At 43.7% G+C, this 21062-nt stretch overlaps 1 protein-coding gene across 1 annotated transcript in view; it reads right to left on the reverse strand.

Annotated features, from left to right (window-relative positions):
• Positions 1-7826: 7826 nt before the first annotated feature.
• DCHS2 (dachsous cadherin-related 2) overlaps positions 7827-21062 on the reverse strand; it is a 377954-nt gene continuing 364718 nt past the window's right edge. The window contains 2 exon segments of the mRNA XM_040419885.1: positions 7827-9778; positions 10536-14975. Of these exon segments, the coding sequence (XP_040275819.1) occupies positions 12361-14975 (2615 nt within the window). The 3' untranslated portion in view covers positions 7827-9778; positions 10536-12360.

Below are 21062 nucleotides of genomic sequence, written 5' to 3' on the forward strand. Positions count from 1 at the left end.
AGCTCGGCAGCAGGCCATCGCCCCTAATGTTTTAGATGGTCAGATCAGCAGTAGACCCTCACCCCTAATGTTTTAGATGGTCAGATCAGCAGCAGGCCCTCGCCCATAATGTTTTAGAGGGTCACCAGCAGGACCTTGCTCCAAATGTTTTTGAGGGTCACCAGCAGGCCAGCAATCATAATTTTTCAAGGGTGTATATGATGCCCTCCTTTATGTGTAATAAAGGGTGTATTGGAGTGCTGGTTCCTTGTAATTTTTGGCAGCCCTTTCCCTTAGTGCATAGGCTTTATGAGTGTAGGAGTCCCACTACCTGTAGAATTATACCACAATGTGAATGAGGCCCTACTTTATGTGATATGCACATAAAGGTTGTGCCTGCAGGTTGTGCCTCTTCCTTGTAATTTTTGGCAGCATTTGCAGTTATATACAATTAAATATACAGGAAAGAATGTTTCCTAACAATTTTTCCTCTAAAATCGATTTTATCTTCTGTTTTGTGCGTATTATTGTCAGTCTGTAAAAGTGGCGTACTACTCGGACAACATCGTTCCCAGTAGCGACCTGGGAGTCCAAGATGTATCCAGACATCCTCCCCATGCTGTTCCCATTTTTAGTGGTGTTTCCATCAATTTCTGACCTTTTATTATAAACCAGACACCCTCACCTCTTCAGAGCAGTGGGTGCCTGGTTTAATGCTCGGTGTGAGGAATATGGATTAATATTTACTGTCAGCCATGTCCCCACACCAGCCATCAGCTAAAAGGTGGCAGAGGTAGTGTCATGCCCTGCTCAGACTATGTACGGAGGTCTGCCAGATTAGCAGCACGTGTCTAGTCATTTGTTTTGTTTTGGAGTCGTGCTAGATCCGCCTCCCTTTAGGTGCACTGGGTGGGGTCGTTGGTTTAAATTACTCCCCTCCCAGTGTTCCGTGCGGGTTATAGCTTCTGTCAGGCTGTGGAAACAAGGAGTGAAGGATTGGATTTTCCTGCTCAGATAAGATAAGTTGATTTCTGATTTCTTTGGTTTGCTGTCTAGGCTGTTTGAGTGTCGCCTGTCCCCTCCTGGTTCTGAGGGAGCAGGCTGTCCCTTTTCCCCTTTCACCATCTCAGGGATTCTAGGGTATTCTCAGCCTAGGCACGAGGACACATTATTCCCACCTTTAGGGTCTGAATGTGGGCAAAGCAGAATAGGGAGAGATGTTAGGGATTTGCTAGGAGGTGACCTTATACCCAGCTTCTCGGCTAGAAAACTTGTTTGTTTAGTTATCTGTGTATCTTATATCCGGTCCACCGTGACATTATAACCCGCCATACTTTGACTGCCATTACTCAGCGGTTTTGTGATGGCGTCAATTGATGCGCTAGTTGACCACATGCAGGTATTATCTCTAGAGGTTGCGGATCTGCGTAGTTCGGTCACACGGTGTCAGAATGCTCTGGCATCAGGTGCAGGTCAAATTTGTGGGGAGCCTAAAGTCGCTCTTCCTGAGAGATTTGCAGGGGGTGCGGATGACTTTATCCGCTTTAAAGAGTCATGCAAGTTGTATTTTCAGCTGCGTCCATCTTCGTCAGGTGATGAAAGTCAGAGGGTTGGTATAATCATTTCTCTGCTTAAAGGGGATGCGCAATCCTGGGCTTTTTCTCTGCCGCCCGGTTCTCTGGCCCTCTGGTTGGTGGAAGAATTTTTCAAAGCCCTGGGATTAATTTACGATGACCCGGATCGGGTCTCGATGGCAGAATCTAAGGTGCGTAATTTATTACAGGGTGAACATACTGCAGAGGGTTACTGTGTTGAGTTTAGGAGATGGGCTACAGAGTCAGAGTGGAATGACCCCGCGTTACGTAGTCAGTTTTGTCTGGGGTTATCTGAGAGATGGAAAGATGCCCTTGCTTTTCATGAGTACCCAGATTCTTTGGAGAATGCTATGTCTTTGGCAGTACGGTTAGATAGATGTATTAGAGAGAGGTGTAAGGCTCCCTCTGCGCAAGGGATCCCTTCTGTGAGTGGTTTCGTCTCTACTGCTTCCCAGGGTGATGTTACAGGTAACTCTGGGATAGGGGAGGAACCCATGCAGCTGGGTCAGGTATCTTCCCGTTCTGGTAGTAGAGCCTTTAGGAAATTGCATAAACTATGTTACTACTGTGGGAAAAGTGGTCATTTTGTCTTTGCTTGTCCTTTTGTTAAACCGCATGATGATAAGAAAGAGAAAAAAAAAAAACGTCCTGACTCTTGGTAGCATGAATGGAGTGGTGGAGCAAGCAGGTATGCAAGCTCCCTGTAATACTCGTTTTCTCCTTCCAGCTATGGTGGCGCTAGACTCAAGAAAATTTGTTATTGAAGTATTCATTGACTGTGGTGCTGGGGTAAACCTTATTGACTTTCTTTTTCTTCAAAATCTGGGTCTAAGTACTTGCACTTTAGAAAGAGAGATTCCGGTTTTTGCAATTAATTCTTCCCCTCTTTTTCAAAGGAGTCTCACTCATATTGCTCATGGTATTCAGTTAAGGGTGGGTGATTCAAATGTTGTGATTATGTCTTGTTTTGTCATGAAGGATTTGCCCTATAGTCTTAGCGTTACCATGGTTGACAAAACATAACCCAATTATAGATTGGCAAGCAAGACAAATCATTGGTTGGAGTGAATTTTGTTCGGATAATTGTCTTGGCACATCTATCTCTGGTGTGTCCACTACGGCTCTACCTCAGTATCTCTCAGATTTTGCGGATGTCTTTTCGGAGGATGGGGCTCAGGAATTGACTCCTCATCGTCACTATTATTGTCCAGTTAATCTCATCCCGGGGGCTAAGTTGCCAAAGTCTCGGCTTTACAATCTTTCTCAACCCGAAAGAGAGGTCATGCGGAAGTATATATCGCCGAGAGTTTGGCAAAAGGTCATATTAGGCCATCTAAGTCTCCGGTGGCAGTAGGTTTATTCTTTGTAAAGAAAAAGGATGGATCGCTGAGACCTTGTTTGGATTTCCGGGAATTGAACCATATTACGGTCCAGGATCCGTATCCCCTTCCTTTGATCTCCGACCTTTTTGATCAGATTGTTGGTGCCAAGGTGTTCTCCAAGTTGGATTTGCGAGGGGCCTACAATCTGATCAGAATCAAGGAAGGGGATGAGTGGAAAACGGCCTTCAATACGCACGAGGGTCATTTTGAGAATCTGGTTATGCCTTTTGGGTTGACGAACGCGCCAGCGGTATTTCAGCGATTCGTCAATGACATTTTCCATCATTTGATTGGGAGTTTCGTGGTAGTTTACTTGGATGACATTTTAATTTACTCTCCTGATCTGAAGACCCATCAGGATCATGTGAGACAGGTTTTGACGATCCTTCGGGAGAATAAATTATATGCCAAATTGGAGAAATGTGTGTTTTCTGTGCAGGAGCTTCCGTTTTTGGGATATCTGCTTTCTGACTCTGGTCTTCGTATGGACCCCGAAAAGGTCCAGGCGGTTCTGGAATGGGACCGACCAGAGAATCAGAAAGCTTTGATGCGGTTTTTGGGTTTACTAATTATTATAGAAAATTTATTTTGAACTATTCTACCATTGTAAGACCTCTGACTGATATGACTAAGAAGGGCGCCAACGTCTCTGTCTGGTCGGATGAGGCATTGCAGGCCTTTTCAACTATTAAGGAGTGTTTTGCATCTGCTCCCATTCTGGTGCAGCCCGATGTGTCTCAGCCATTCGTGGTGGAGGTTGATGCATCAGAAGTGGGGGTTGGAGTGGTGCTGTCACAGGGTTCATCTCCTGGCAAGTGGGTCCCGTGTGCTTTTTTTTCCAAGAAGCTCTCGGTCACCGAGAAGAATTATGATGTGGGAGATAGAGAGTTGCTGGCCATCAAGTTGGCCTTTGAGAAATGGCGTCACTGGTTGGAGGGGGCGTCTCACCCCGTTACAGTATATACGTATCATAAGAATTTGGCTTACCCGCAATCTGCCAAGCGTCTGAACCTTAGACAGGCCAGATGGTCACTGTTTTTTACCAGGTTCAATTTTGTGGTTACTTTTCGCCAAGGGGTTAAAAACGTCAAGGAAGATGCGTTGTCTCGCAGTTTTCCTGGGGGATGTGATTCAGAGGATCCTGCTCCGATTTTGGCTGATGGGGTGGTGGTCTCCGCTCTGTACCCCGAATTGCAGATGGAGGTGTTGGGAGCCCAGGAGGGGGCTCCTGGTTCTTGTCCCCCAGGGAGGTTGTTTGTTCCTGAAGGACTGCGATACAAGGTATTCAAGGAACATCACGATACTGTCCTTGCTGGACATCCTGGTGGTAAGTCCACCTGTGACCTTGTGTGCCGGAGGTCCTGGTGGCCCGGGTTACGTAAGAGCATTGAGGATTACGTGGCAGCTTGTGAAACCTGTGCACGGACAAAGGTTGCTCATACTCGATCGGCTGGTTCACTTCTTCTTTTGTCGATTCCGTCTCGTCCTTGGATGCACTTGTCTATGGACTTTATTACGGATCTGCCGAGTTCCTGCGAGAAAACAGTAATTTTGGTGGTAGTTGACCGTTTTAGTAAAATGGCTCACTTTATATCGTTAACTAGTCTGCCTAATGCCAAGACTCTTGCGCAGGTTTTTGTTGATAATATCGTGAAATTGCATGGTATTCCTTCGGATGTGGTTTTTGATAGGGGCACGCAGTTTGTCTCCAGGTTTTGGAGGGTGTTCTGATCTCGGCTTGGCATTCAACTTTCGTTCTCTTCGGCTTTTCATCCGCAGTCGAATGGACAGACAGAGCGTACTAATCAACACCTGGAGACCTACTTGAGGTGCTTTGTGGCTGAGAATCAGGAGGATTGGTCCTCATTCTTGTCCCTAGCAGAGTTTGCTTTGAATAACCGTAGGCAGGAGTCCACGGGTAAGTCGCCATTTTTTGGCGCATATGGTTTTCATCCTCAGTTTGGTACCTTTTCTAGGACTAGTTCCTCTGGGATGCCAGAGGAGGAGAGATTTTCTTCTGCCTTGTCTTCTATCTGGCGGAGGATCCAAGTGAATTTGGAGAAGATGGGTGAGAGGTATAAGCGAATGGCTGACAAGAGACGTGTGACTGGTCCGGACCTGTGTGTGGGTGATCTGGTGTGGTTGTCCACTTAAAATATTAAACTGAGAGTGCCATCTTGGAAACTGGGTCCAAGATTTATTGGTCCGTACAAAATATCTGCGGTGATCAATCCAGTAGCGTTTCGGCTGGATCTTCCGCAGACTTGAAGGATCCATGATGTGTTCCACAGGTCTTTACTGAAAAAATATGTGAAACCGGTGGAACCATCGCCATTTCCCCCTCCTCCTGGTCTGGTCGATGGAAATTTAGATTTCGAGATCTCCAGGGTTCTTGACTCTAGAGTTCTTTCGGGTTCCCTTCAGTACCTGGTACACTGGAGGGGATACGGCCCTGAGGAGAGGATGTGGGTTCCGGCGCTGGATATCAGTGCCAGCCAACTGGTGAGGGCTTTTCACAGATCCCACCCGGATAAGGTTGGTCCGGGGTGTCCGGAGGTCACCCGTAGAAGGGGGGGTACTGTCATGCCCTGCTCAGACTATGTACGGAGGTCTGCCAGATTAGCAGCACGTGTTTAGTTATTTGTTTTGTTTTGGAGTCGTGCCTCCAAATCCGCCTCCCTTCAGGTGCACTGGGTGGGGTCGTTTGGTTTCAATTACTCCCCTCCCAGTGTTCTGTGCGGGTTATAGCTTCTGTCAGGCTGTGGAAGCAAGGAGTGAAGGATTGGCTTTTCCTGCTCAGATAAGATAAGTTGATTTCTGATTTCTTTGGTTTGCTGTCTAGGCTGTTTGAGTGTTGCCTGTCCCCTCCTGGTTCTGAGGGAGCAGGCTGTCCCTTTTCCCCTTTCACCATCTCAGAGATTCTAGGGTATTCTCAACCCAGGCACGAGGACACATTATTCCCAACTTTAGGGTCTGAATGTGGGCAAAGCAGAATAGGGAGAGCTGTTAGGGATTTGCTAGGAGGTAACCTTATCCCCAGCTTCTCGCCTAGAAAACTTGTTTGTTTAGTTATCTGTGTATCTTATATCCTGTCCGCCGTGACAGGTAGTGAGCTCAACAGGGGGGCCCTGATTCAAAGGTCCACCAGTGTTTACAACTTTTCACACTTCCATTCAGCCAGCCAGGAACCCAGCTAAAGGAATAGGAAAGACTTCTCTGCAGGAGGTCTAGTGCATTCCCCAGTTCAATGGAAATGATCAGACTTTCTTGCGCCGGCAGTTCATAAGGAGTTATAAATCGCCTGGCAATCACAGGCACAAACCGGATACATATTTGTGTCCCTGTGGCCACGATAAACAGGTCCATGGTCATGGTTTGGTGGTGGGATGCCAGGGAAGGGAGATATACATATCTCCCCACAGAAACTAAATAACGGTACGATGCTTGGACTCTACTTGTAGCCGAAACCCAGGTGGGTCTGTTGGTCCCAGAACCATTTCCCTGTGACCTTCTGGTCTCGAGCTATGAACCCAAAAGGGTTTTGTGGGTCATTGAGCTGCCAGGATCAGCAGGGAGGGGTGAACCCTTCCCAGAGGCGGGAAACGGAGGATGTCGGCTACAGTTTAAAAGGCTTGTGCCAGCAAGCGGGCGTGTCTTTTCTCTGAAGGAGGGACACATCGTGCCATGTGTTTAGAGGGACCTGCAACCTGCTGACATCACTGCCCTCTATGTGAATACAGCTAAGAACTCATCACAACCTAAAAGGACTCATCCATCTGGTAAACTGACTTTTTTCTCCTTAACCATGTTTGTACCATACCACCTGTATTTGTAACCTCAGACCACTGTATATATTCCTTGTGTGTAGAGAGTATTGCATAGTGAATTAAATATATAATTTAATCTTGTGCTGTCTGGTATCTTGATCACGCATCCCCACATCCGTGTTTCAGCCTAGTAATACGCTATCGCGGGTTGGTTTCTTACCCTATATAATCCCGTTAGCGGACCGAGCTCATATCAAACAAGTAACTGGTGGCAGTATTTCCTGGCTGAGAACATACTGTTTCACTGGGGCAGTGAAAAGGCTCTATCAGCTTGTTGCCTCTCTGTGACAGTGTGGACAGGAGCCTGTGAAAACTGTAACAATACTGACCTTACCCACTCCTCCAGGAGGGTGTAACGTCATGCCTTGGTAACCAGTGACCATACCGTATCTCGTGAGCTCAACGTAGTTGACATCCGGCGTCAGTCGGGGTACCGTATTCGTCACACTCGGGTTCTCCCATTGACTTTCCAAGGTGTTCTACTTGAGCACCCGAGCACTTTTGTGCTCGACCAACACTAATAAAGGAATATATGACCGACAATCTTTTAACCAATTAAAAACAGATACTGAAACTTTTTTTTAATACATTTTATATTCCGATGGTAGCTTTGAATTCTGTTTTCTGTACTTTATTAAGGAGGCAGCCAGCATGCCTGAACAGCATTCAGAGATGTGCCACATGGTCCATAAGAACTTGCAATCCTGTTTGTGATGATAATGGGATGCCTTCTGAAAGCTGATTTCTTCAGAACAGGAACTGTCAGCATATTATGATGTTAAGTGGCTAGAATGAAAACTGCAAGATTTTGAGGGATTTTTTTAATATAGTTTAAAATAAAAGTTTAAATGAAACTAAACTTAAATAGGTAATTTTCTGTTGACACATTAATTTTCAAAGACTTCATGACTATTTTGTGAAAGTAACATATATTAAAATAACCAAAGCAAGTATACAAGTAAAATATTGTTTCTTCTCAATAGTTTGTACAAATAATAATAGTATTAAACATTTTTATACAAAATCTTTATTTTGGCATATAATGAAAACTGCATTTAAAACACAGCTATTTGAATACATTTGGTTCAGTCTGAAAAATAATATCCCTTTTTCATGTATTCATATTTCCTGAATTCTGTATACATATAAAATAGAAAATAATTTGGTAAACATAATTAAAGTTACATTTACAGCTTGTAAGATTGCCCCACTCAATATCACAAAATTGATTCCAAAGTGGGGTAAAATTAAACAGGTCTTAGACAATTATTAAGCATTAGATCAGGAATAGGCAAGTCATCACCTATGCACCACTGAACTACTATTCCAGAGCTCAGCCAATAAGTAGGTGGTGATGTACTGAGCCTCGGGAAATATAGTGTTAAAAATTGCCATCCTTGGTTTACTTTAAACACCAGTCAAACAAAACCAGTCAGCTACAATGGAGAATATTTATCTAATATTATGCAAAAGGAAAGTGGAGCCTTTGCCAATAGCAACCAGATAGACTCTACTTCTCATTTTCCAGATGCCTTTTGGAATAGGGAAGCAGCAATTTGACTGGTTGCTATGGGCAACTTCACCAATTTTCTTTTTTAGTTTTAGGAAGTCTCTCCACTGTGCATATATTTCTTCAGGACATGCCCATAAAACTTGAGTAATAATGGAATTTTTCCATCTATGAAGAAATGTGAAGCACCATTAAAGTAGCTTATTCTACCGTATATGGCATTGTAAATACTCATGTTTATATACTTGTGTTTTCTTTTTCCTGTGCTATTTATACATTTTTTAGGTCACTGAAAAGTTAACAACTTAAAGGGGAATTAATTAAAATGACCACCAGTAACTGTCCTAGAATGTGAGCAGGACTGGCAGCCTGGGAGAATGAGGGGACACAATATACTACATATTGGTGAGTGTTCCTGTCAGGCTGCTCAGCCATGATGACATATTATAGGCAGGATCACATCATTACCATATATTGTAGAGCAGTATAGTGAGGTCCCGTCCCCTCACCACTCCCTTGACAGCTCTTCAATTAGAGGAAACCAGTCCTGCTCACATTCTAGGACAGGTTGATGTTGGCCATTTTAAATCATTTCTGGAAAACCCCTTTAAGTAATGTCTAAAAATATAAATGTGTTTGAATTATTAAGGCCTCAATGCAACCTCACTTGGTGAATTATATGTCCCTCTTTGGAACCATCCTTTCCTTTTCTATGAAAAGAGCAAAGTTGGCCACAAAGAGATGATCCAACATATTTTAAAATGTTCTTGTATGATATTGTGCCCTTATGACCAACAAAAGTGCTTGATTTCTCCTCATATTTTACCTTATTAATAATTATAAGATACATTGGGGGGTTGTATGATTATTATACATTCTAGGTTACATTAAAGGTTGGATAGTGATGATAGGGCATGATGCATTAATGGAAACTCTTAAAACCTTATAGTTGGGTAACACAACAAACAGGACATTTCCTTTGCCACTTAAGGCAGCAGAATTAATAGATTTTTTGATTCTCATATATGTAAAAATATGTTCTCATATGTAATACAATATGATAGAACCCTTGGTGTAGGACAGCTGAAATAAACCTATCTTACGTAATTGTCTTCATATATTAAAAAATATCATAGTACAATTCTTTTGTTTCAAAAATCAGCATATGGCATCTTGTAGTTAACATCAGCATAAGATACATTGTGGCGGCATGATGCCTGGGGGTATAACAATTCACATTAAATTATAATTCCATTATAAACACCGTTTAAGATTGCATGTTTTAGTAGCTTTTAAGAGGTATTTTCCCATCTCAGACATTGGTGGCATATCACCTATATCATATAGGTGCGGGTTCCACCTCTGGGTCCCACTAATCTTATCTCCTGAACGGGCCCTCCAAAGTAAAGGATAGTACTCCAAGTAGGTCACCCTCCATTCACTGGTATGGGAGTTTGGAAAATAGCAGAACAATGGCTTAGGGCTCTTTCACACTTGCGTTCTTTTCTTCCGGCATAGAGTTCCGTCGTCGGGGCTCTATGCCGGAAGAATCCTGATCAGCTTTATCCTAATGCATTCTGAATGGAGAGAAATCCATTCAGGATGTATCAGGATGTCTTCAGTTCCGGACCGGAACGTTTTTTGGCAGGAGAAAATAACGCAGCATGCTGCGCTTTTTGCTCCGGCCAAAAATCCTGAACACTTGCCGCAAGGCCGGATCCGGAATTAATGCCCATTGAAAGGCATTAATCCGGATCCGGCCTTAAGCTAAACGTCGTTTCGGCGCATTGCCTGATCCGACGTTTAGCTTTTTCTGAATGGTTACCATGGCTGCCAAGACGCTAAAGTCCTGGCAGCCATGGTAAAGTGTAGTGGGGAGCGGGGGAGCAGTATACTTACCGTCCGTGCGGCTCCCCGGGCGCTTCAGAGTGACGTCAGGGTGCTCCACGCTCATGGATGACGTGTCGCATGGATCACGTCATCCATGCGCATGGGGCGCCCTGACGTCATTCTGGAGCGCCCCGGGAGCCGCACGGACTGTAAGTATACTGCTCCCCCGCTCCCCACTACTACTATGGCAGCCAGGACTTTAATAGCGTCCTGGGTGCCATAGTAACACTGAACGCATTTTGAAGACGGATCCGTCTTCAAATGCTTTCAGTTCACTTGCGTTTTTCCGGATCCGGCGTGTAATTCCGGCAAATGGAGTACACGCCGGATCCGGACAACGCAAGTGTGAAACTTGTCCCATAACGGTGAATGGAGAGGTGGTTATGCATGCAAGTTCAGAAAATACCTGAGTGTTTTTGCTCGACTAATTTCGTAACTCCCATAGAAATGAATGGAGAGCACTGCATGGGTGGTTCGCTCTCCTTCACTTTGGGGAACATGTTCTGGGGATAGGAGCAGCTGTCAGAGGTGGTACCCACACCTATCTAACATTGGTGGCATATCCTAGTGATATGCCTTCAATGTCTGAGATGGATATAACCCTTTAACACTAATTTACTTTCTTTGTTGTTTTTGTGCTGGTTTTGAGATATTTTTTTGTTCTGCTTCAAAAGCTGCTTTGAAACTTGGCCTAACAGCTTAGAAAAACTCATCTATGTTCCAGTTAGAAACAAAAATGAGTTTTAAAATGGATTCCACACTGATGCAGATCATGTGCCATCTGTTTCCCCTTCAGATTTATTAATTTGAATGTATGAGTCTTGCGTGCAAAAATAGTATATGCTGCAATTTTCTATTAGTTCTAAACTCAAACTGTTCCAAGATGTCTACATTGCCCATCTGAAAGCAGCCTTAGCTTATCTGCACATGCTATAGATGTGAGCAAGGACCCTATGTGGTGGCACAATGAGCCCTCACAGATTCATGTCATAGTCCAGTAGGCATTTTGCATGCGGATGAATGGTGTCTTCTCAAGTTACAATATTCTTCTCTTGAACCAGTGCTTCTCCTAGGGGAGTAGTTTAATTTGCAATGAAACATGACATGTTTTTTGTTCTCACATACTCCATATAGATCCATAAGGGAAAAAAATCTGTATATTCTTCTCTTAGCAGTCTATGACTGATGTATTTCAGAGCCATATAATATTCATATGGTTGCATACATGGGCCCTAATTGTAATCTACTACTCATCTGAGCTCCTATAGTGCACTGCTCCATAATAACAGAAATTCTAAGAATTCGAAGTTTAGTTTTGCTAGTGAACAAATGACAGAACATTACATAACTCAAAACCGGTCATAGATTCGAATAACATAGTATTTACAAAATTGCCCAACACTTTAGGAAGATTGTACAATGACTGTGCAAAATTGTAAATTTCTGCTGAAGAACTGTTGAGTTTGAGTTGAGTTGAGTTTTTCATTGTTATTAGAAAAAATATTCTGAATAATTGTACAGATGTATATTCTGCCTGACATACTTCCTTTATATACATGCAGTCTCATTAACACAAAGAGACAGAATTAGATATAGGGTAGCCTGCCACCCAACCCATATTGGTCCATGTTCCCAAAAGTAAAAAGCTTTGTGACCTTGCCACAAATCCATTTCATGGGACACTATTCATTTTGTCATCATTTACTGGCTCAGTTAGAGGGGTTTTAAATAAGTGAGCTAGTTTTAATTCCAGCTACATTTGTGGATGATAATCTGTCATTAATATTGTACACAAAAATCATAAGAGAGGCTATAAATAAAAGATTGTTAAACTCTAGTAGTAGTAATATACAGTATAATTAAATGCTGGTAAATACTGGCCTATGATAAGGAGTTTACTAGTTGCACAAATGGTTTTCAATTCAGACATGTTCATGCATTGTGGACACTGAAGAATCTGAAAACTGTCACAGAAATGGAGACAGGTAAACAAAACGTTTTCATATAGACATAAGACAATCAGAGCAGTCCCTCGGTTTGGCCATTTTAATTGACTACAATTTACTGGACACCATATATAGGTAGTTGAAATGCAGTGTCTTAATGATTTTTCTTTTGTCTACATGCCTTACTTGGTCCCCGCAAGTTCTGTCAGGTCTGAATACCACACGTGGGTCTTATACTTGAAACTCTTGTTGTATCAACAGTTCCTCAGACAGTGCAGGCACTGATGTTCCATTAATTCCTATGTCTGAGCGCAGGGGTGAGGTCGGACTGTGAACCGTGAGCATAGACAGTGAAGGCAAAAAGGTTGGGGTCATTGTTGAAGACTGACATGCCAAATTAGAGAAATAAGGTGATCGTGGATATTTTACAAATGTCTGTCCTGACATTATAGTTGGCATTCGAGGTGGTACTGCCCTTATCCCAGGCTGTGCCACAGATGTGATTAATGGGGGTGGAAAAATGAAAGGTTTCTTTTGCTTAGGCACATGCCGATGCATCTTTTCATCTTTCAGCCTACCAATATCACAGAAAACAGAGGAAAGTGTCTGAAACCTGGGTTCCCAGCTAAGCAGGTAATCCCAATTATAACTTCCTCTAAGGTCCTCATCAGAGGCTACTAAAGATGCCAAAGAACCATATCTTGAGTCATATGACATAGGAACATAGATGTAGTCCTGACTGGTCTCTGGCAGGGAGTTTTTGTCCTTTGGGTTGTTTTCACTATCATGTTGTGTTGCTGGTATCTCCTTTTTGCAATTATAGTATGCATGGCATTCACCTTCTGCTTTTTCCTCCTTAAGGATCACCACACTCTCTGTGTTTTCTGACCCGATCACCACATCTGTCTCATCTGATTCACATGACAGAAGATCAGAGTATCTTGGAATTCCAGAGTCTGGAACTCGTGAGGCTCTTTCACTAAGAACAGAACCAGATTCTTTTCTAATGGGGTATTCATTGATCATCTTTATTTCTTCATCTTCAGCAGTTTCCCCTTCTGTTGAGCCATGACCACTCGAGTCTGAATTCCTGCATTTGTTCCCAGTGTCTTTCTTTTCTCTAATGCCAACTAACCCCAGCCACTCTGCTGTATCTGGAGGTATGCTGTTCTTGGTATTTTCATACTTTGGACACTCATCAGACATGCAGTCTTTAAAATTTGAATTTGGGAGAGCAGGAAGAGCAACTTCTTTTATCCCGCAAGCATTTACAACATCTTTTCTCTTATATCGCAGAATTATGCCAATAAGGCTTATAGCCAGTAGCAAAAAAACCACAAAGGAAATGCCGAAACTGATGGAAAGTATGTTTGCTGACATAACAGGGTAACTTTCTAGAGCTGTTGAAATGTTAACTCGAACAGTGCAGGTCGATGACTTTGACTCTAGCTTTGGGCTTTGGGCTCTTACCACTAACTCAATAATGTCATCATTTTGTCTTGAGTTAGTTCGTATCTTTTGAACACTTCTTTTTAAGTATATGACACCACTAGTTGCATTGACAGAGAAAAACTGAGAAGACTTTTCAAGATTATAATAGATCAACCCATCAAGTCCTTCATCCTTGTCTGAAGCTGCTACTTTGCCTATGACTTGTCCAGGTTTGTTTTCTTGTGGTATGTCAAATAAATATTCATCCTCTTGGAATAGAGGTGGAAACTCATCCTGCCCCTCTATGTCTACATAAACCAGTACGCAGGCTGTGGATTCACTTCTGTCTTTAACCTGAACAACAAGGCAATACTTTTTATGAGTCTCATAATCAATTTTGCTCTTTGTATAAATGTCCCCAGTTAATGAGTCTATGAAAAACTTATCTTGCTTTAGCTCATTTAGGCACATCGATTGAATAGAGTAACTCAAGGCACCAAATGGTCCAGAATCTAAGTCAATGGCATTTGCTGTGCACACTGGTGAGAAGGGCGGCATATTTTCAGAGAGACTACAGCTTAAACTGTTAAACAGGAATTGAGGTGGGTAGTCATTGTCATCAAGCACTGTAACGAAGAGTCTTGTAAATGCTTCATCATTTTTAGTTCCCCAGGCATTAGTAGCTTTTAAAACTAAAGCAAAATTTATAACCAGTTCATAATCCAGAGTCTCTGCTAGAGTGACAGTCCCATTTTGTAAATCAACTGTGAAAGTGCCTCCATCATTTCCAGAAACAATGCTGTATACTATGTCAGCATTATCTCCACTGTCATAGTCAAAAGCTGATATTTTGGTCACTTCCATATTTATAGGATAATGTTCTCTGACACTGATATGGTACTCCTGGTTGTTAAATATTGGTGGATTGTCATTGGTATCAAGAACAGATATCAAAACAGTAGCACTAGAGCTTAAAGGCGAGACTCCTCGGTCAGAAGCGAGTAAAACCAATGTATGAGTGGTGCTTGTCTCATAATCTAAATTCCCATTTAGAATTAGTTTGCCAATGACTACAAATGGAGGCTGCGAAAGAATCCCAATGCTTTGCACATAGAACAGATTGTAGGAATTTCCACTGACAATTGAAAGGTCAGTAAATGCATTCTCATGGGTCCAATCCAAATCTGTAACTGTAAAGGTAAGAATAGCCTCTCCAACCACAGCGTCTTCACTTATATTAACATGGTACACCTCTTCTGAAAATGAAGGGGAATGATTGTTTACATCATGAATCTGTAGCTCCAGAATAGTAGTGGAAGATAACGGAGGAACGCCACTATCCTTGGCTTCTATCATAATAGGAATCACAGTACTTTTCTCCTTTATCCCCACCGGCATGTCTGTATGCACTGAACCTAAAATGATCAGATTACAGAAAATTAATTAAATTAAATCCTATGATATAATACTAATGAAGTAGATTTTTCTTGCAATGCTTTAAAAGTATTCTGTTTTTCACATAAAATATTTGAAGTAGCATTGGGGATTCATAAATATAATATAGTGTTCAGGTAAGAGAACTATATACTATATGTAGGCTACAAAACTGGAGTACATATATTAATATTCCTACCTCATTATGCATTCCTGTAATCAAATTCATCTTTCAAAGTTCTTTATATTGGTATAAGCATGCAATTTGAATAGAACTGGAATGGCTGAATACAGCTTCCTTCAACACTTCTTATATATACATCTAGTATGTTCAAACTCGTTAGGGACCTACTGACCAACAGTTGGAGTGGTATGCTAAAGCTTTTGTTACCATTAGAGATGGGCGAAGTTCTCAAAACTTTGATTCGGCTGCTTCACCGACTTTCACAAATAAATTAGCTTTGTGACAAATCTGAGCATCTGAGATTGCCATTAAGGGTTGTCGGGTAAAAAACAAAAACAAAACAAAAAAAAAAAAAACCCTCACCTTATCCATTTGATCTTGAAGAGCTCGCTGTGGCCATCTTGCTTGAAGATCCAGTGCGAAATCTCACATGGTACATGATGAAGTCATCACGCTTGCCAGTGCGGTGACATCATACATCACTGTGCACAAGATTTTGTGTGGGGTCTTCAACCAAGATGGCCGCGGAAGACTCTTTGTGCGCAAATGGATGAGGTGAGTCTGAATTATTTTTTGTTTTACTGCCATTTTAGGGAAAATTGATTCTACCAATGAAGCACGAGGAAATTCGGCCTATTGGAGAATCGGATTTCCCCTGAAATTCATATCAAAGTCCATTTCGTTAACTTCGATTTGCTCAACACTAGTTACTAGTGTTGATCAGGCATGCTAAGCAGTACCACATGCCGAGTACCACATGTGCTCGAGCACCATGCTTGAGTCTCCTCCCCGCACGGTTCTTGGCTGCTACGCAGCCAATAAACGTGCAGGTAAGTACTGCCCTCACTGTAATGGCAGTAACCATGTTGGCAGCTGGCATTCCATGATTGGCTGGCCGGAACGCGGCATCGGGTGCTATATAGCAAAGGAAGGGACAAAGAGTGTAGGGAGTGTAATTGAATATTTTTGTGTACAAAAACATTTCAGAGACCCAAAAGACCTTGTAAGGACTATTGTGTGTGACAGCAGTAATATATGTTTGTAGTGCAACCTGCGCTAAATTGCTCAGTGAAATGGAGATCTGTGCATAGAAAGGGACAGACAGTGTAGGGAGTGTAATAGGAAGATTTTTATACAAAAAACTTTTCAGAGACCCAAAATCATTTTAAGGACTATTGTGTGTGAAAGCAGCAATATATATTTTTAGCGAATCCAACGCTAAATACCGTGTAATAGGCAGCTGCGGACAGTTAAATTAGCCGCGCCACATCTCCTGTTTAAAGTGTGCGCATCCCTAAAATATCAGTGACATCCAGTGTACTTTTTCCGTAGACATTGCTAACAGTGACATTACCTGTGGTACCTGTCCTATATAATGTTTCCTCATTACAAATACCTTTGTAAAAAAATTTGCGCATACACTTACAAATCCTACGCTACTGTACGTGTGACATACTTTCAAGCATATATCACATTTAAAATGAAGAAGGCGAGCAGTAAGGGACGGGGAAGTGGCCGTGATGCTGATGGTGAACGCAGAGGCCGTGGCTGGGCTCGGAGAAACTGTGCCTGCTCCCAGAGCATAAGAGAAACAATCATCCAAGATACCTAGCTTCATGTCCCAGTTTGCAGGGCGGTGCAGGACAACGCTTGCGAAGTCAGCCCTGTGCGAGCAGGTGGTCGGTTGGATTGCAAAAGATAATGCTTCCAGTCGGTTAAGCACCACCCTGTCTTCCACCAAGTCCAATCTCAGTAGCCAGGAGTCTGGTCAACACAATCCTCACCCTGATCATTCTTCCTCCCACCATGTACAGTCTGGCCAAACAAGTGATCCCACACTCGGATATTCCGAGGACCTCTTTTCATTGCCATTACTTGATTTGGCCCTCTCGCAAAGCACGCTTGAAGAGGGACATGAGATCTTGTGCCCTGATTTTTTAGGATCCACAGTCACAAGAACATGACAGTGGGGAACGGCAATTAATGTTTAATAAGGTGGATGATGATGGGACACAGTTGCCAATGAGTCAACCGCAATTACTGTCTCAAGAGAATGATGAAGAGGATAAGACACAGTTGTCAATTACTGAGGATGTGGTTAGGTCAACTAATTAGGAGGATGATCAGAGTGAGGAAGTGGAAGAGGAGGTGCTGGACGATGAGGTCACTGACACAACCTGGGAAGGAGGAAAGCCGAGCAAAGACAGCAGTACAGAGGGGGAGGGATCTGCAGCACCGCAACAGGCTGGAAGAGGCAGTGGGGTGCCAAAAGGTAGATGGCGGGCCACACCAAACAGGCCCGCAACTGTTCCATGGAGCACCCCCTTGCGGAAATCTCCCTTTCCAAGGGGTAGATGTTCCACAGTATGGCACTTTTTTTAGGAAAGTGCGGCCGACAAAAGAATAGTAGTTTGCAGCCTGTGCCATAAGAAAATGAGCAGGGGCGTGAACACAAACAACCTCAGGACCACCAGCATGATCTGCCACATGAAATCCAAGCACCGTAATAGGTGGCATGAATGCCTGGGTCCACAATCTGTGTCTGCGGGTCACACCACTGCCTCCTCTTCCCCTGTGTTACGTTCTAGCCAATCCCCTGTCGAAGGCACAGGCCCGGATGCATCCCACTCTGCACCTGGTCCTTCGCAAGCGCCATTAGCGACCACATCCACTTCTGTGTCCCAGCACAGCATCCAAATGTCCTTATCCCAGGCCTTTGAATGCAAGCGAAATTACCCAGCCACCCACCCACAGGCCATAGCACTAAATGTGCAGCTTTCCAAATTACTGGCCCTGGAAATGTTGCCATTTAGGCTTATGAACAGTGAGGCCTTCCGCAGCCTGATGTCGGCGGCCGTCCCGCGCTACGCAGTCCCCACTTATTTTTCAAGGTGTGCGGTGCCCGCCTTACACCAACATGTCTCCCGTAACATCACACTTGCCATGACGAACGCAGTTACTGGGAAAGTCCACTTAATCACAGACACATGGACAAGTGCATTTGGCCAGGGAAGCTACATTTCCCTGACAGCACACTGGGTGAATGTTGTGGAGGCCGGGAGTGAGTCGTACCCTGGGATGGCACAGGTGCTACTGACGCCAAGGATTGCGGGCCCTACATCAATCAGGGTTTCCGCCAACACCTATGTTAGTGGCTCCAAACCAAACTTCTCCTCCTCCGTCTCCTCCTCCACTTCCACCTCCGAATTATCTGCGTGCAGAACCAGTCAGTCATCAGTAAGTAGCTGGAAGCAGTGTAGCACTGCAGTGGGGAAGCGGCAACAGGCCAGGCTGAAGCTGATATGCTTAGGGGACAAACAGCACACCACCGCGGAGCTGTGGCAGTGGATAAGAGACCAGACTGAACTGTGGCTCTCGCCACTCAACCTACAACCAGGCATGATTGTGTCTGATAATGGCCGTAACTTGGTGGCGGCTTTGAAGCTCGGTAAGCTCAGACACATCCCATGTCTAGCACACATGTTCAACCTTGTGGTTGAGCGGTTTCTCAAAATTTGCCAATTTGCCTGAGCTACTGGTGAAGGTGCGCCACGTGTATGCACATTTCCACAGGTCATCGACAGCTTCAGCGGGTCTGTCAGCGCTGCAGCAGCGCTTGAAATTGCCAGCTCACTGGCTGTTGTGCTACGTGAGCACGTGCTGGAACTCCACGTTCCACATGTTGGCCAGGCTTTGTGAGCAGCAGAGGGCAGTAGTGGAATACCAGCTGCAACATGGTCGTTGCCTTTCCAGTCGGCTTCCGCTCTTCACAAGCCACGAGTGGGCATTGATGTCTGACCTCTGTGAGGTTTTAAGCAACTTTGAGGAATCAACACAGATGGTGAGCGGCGATAACGCTGTTTATCAGCGTAACCATCCCACTTCTGTGTCTACTCAAACGCTCGCTGCTCACAATTAAGGTGGACGCTTTGCATGTGGAAGAGGTGGAAATGGGGAAGAAAGTACACAGGCTGATAGCCAGACCACCCTCAGTTCGTCTTCTCAGCGCCAATTGGATGATGAGGAGAAGGAAGAGCAGGAGACTGTTGCTTCCGCTACAGAGGGTAGTACCCATGGAAGTTTTTTTCCATCTGTTCAGCGTAGGTGGGCAGAAGAGGAGGAAGAGGAGTGATCCTCCTGATGATGACAGCGAAGTCTTGCCTGTTGGTACTCTGACACACATGGCTGACTTCATGTTAGGCAGCCTTTCCCGCGACCCGCGCGTTATACGCATTTTAGACAACACGGATTACTGGTTGTTAACCCTTCTTGACCTTCTACAAAGAGAACTTCTCATCTCTCATTCCTCTGGTGGAGAGGACGAGTAAAACGGTGCAATACCAGAAGATCCTTGAAAAATTTCCAGCTGACAATGCTGGCGGCAGAGACCATAGTTCCTTGGCCAACCGAAGAGGGGAGACAAGGGGAAAAAACAGCAGTTCCAAAAGATGCAGGGCAACACTCTACAAAGCCTGGGACAGATTCATGACACCCCGCCAGCACCCTCACCCTGATGCGTGGCCTAGTGTCAAAAGGGATGAAAAAAAAATTGGAAGACGGTGAAAGAGTACATAGCACACCGTGTCAGCGTCCTTAATGATCCCTCAGTGCCTTACAACTACTGGGTTTCAAAGCTGGACACGTGGCACGAACTGGCGCTCTATGCCTTGGAGGTGCTGGTCTGCCCTGCCTTCATTTTATCTGAGTGGGTATTTAGTGCTGCTGGTGGCATTATAACAGATAAGCGTATCTGCTTTTCAACTGAAAATGCTGACAGGTTGACTCTTATAAAAATGAACAAGGCCTGGATTGACCATGACTTCTCGACTCCACCAGAGGAAAGCTGATGAACATAAAGGCACTTTAATTGTGCTATTTATAATGTACTAAATACACTGTATTCCCATGCACCCCTTCCACCACAAACAAGGGTATATGGTTGAATCTTCCTTTTCTCATCCTCCTTCTCCTCTTCCATCATATCAACACATGCTTATCCGTCGCATATAACGACCTCGCATATACAGTACAGACCAAAAGTTTGGACACACCTTCTCATTCAAAGAGTTTTCTTTATTTTCATGACTATGAAGGCATCAAAACTATGAATTAACACATGTGGAATTATATACATAACAAACAAGTGTGAAACAACTGAAAATATGTCATATTCTAGGTTCTTCAAAGTAGCCACCTTTTGCTTTGATTACTGCTTTGCACACTCTTGGCATTCTCTTGATGAGCTTCAAGAGGTAGTCCCCTGAAATGGTCTTCCAACAGTCTTGAAGGAGTTCCAGAGATGCTTAGCACTTGTTGTCCCTTTTGCCTTCACTCTGCGGTCCAGCTCACCCCAAACCATCTCGATTGGGTTCAGGTCTGGTGACTGTGGAGGCCAGATCATCTGGCGCTGCACCCCATCACTCTCCTTCATGGTCAAATAGCCCTTACTTTCAAAGTTTTCCCAATTTTTCGGCTGACTGACTGACCTTCATTTCTTAAAGTAATGATGGCCACTCGTTTTTCTTTACTTAGCTGCTTTTTTCTTGCCATAATACAAATTCTAACAGTCTATTTAGTAGGACTATCAGCTGTGTATCCACCTGACTTCTCCTCAACGCAACTGATGGTCCCAACCCCATTAATAAGGCAAGAAATCCCACTTATTAAACCTGACAGGGCACACCTGTGAAGTGAAAACCATTTCAGGGGACTACCTCTTGAAGCTCATCAAGATAATGCCAAGAGTGTGCAAAGGAGTAATCAAAGCAAAAGGTGGCTACTTTGAAGAACCTAGAATATTACATATTTTCAGTTGTTTAACACTTGTTTGTTATGTATATAATTCCACATGTGTTAATTCATAGTTTTGATGCCTTAAGTGTGA

The sequence above is a fragment of the Bufo bufo genome, chromosome 2, assembly GCF_905171765.1.
Source record: "Bufo bufo chromosome 2, aBufBuf1.1, whole genome shotgun sequence".
Lineage (NCBI taxonomy): Eukaryota > Metazoa > Chordata > Amphibia > Anura > Bufonidae > Bufo > Bufo bufo.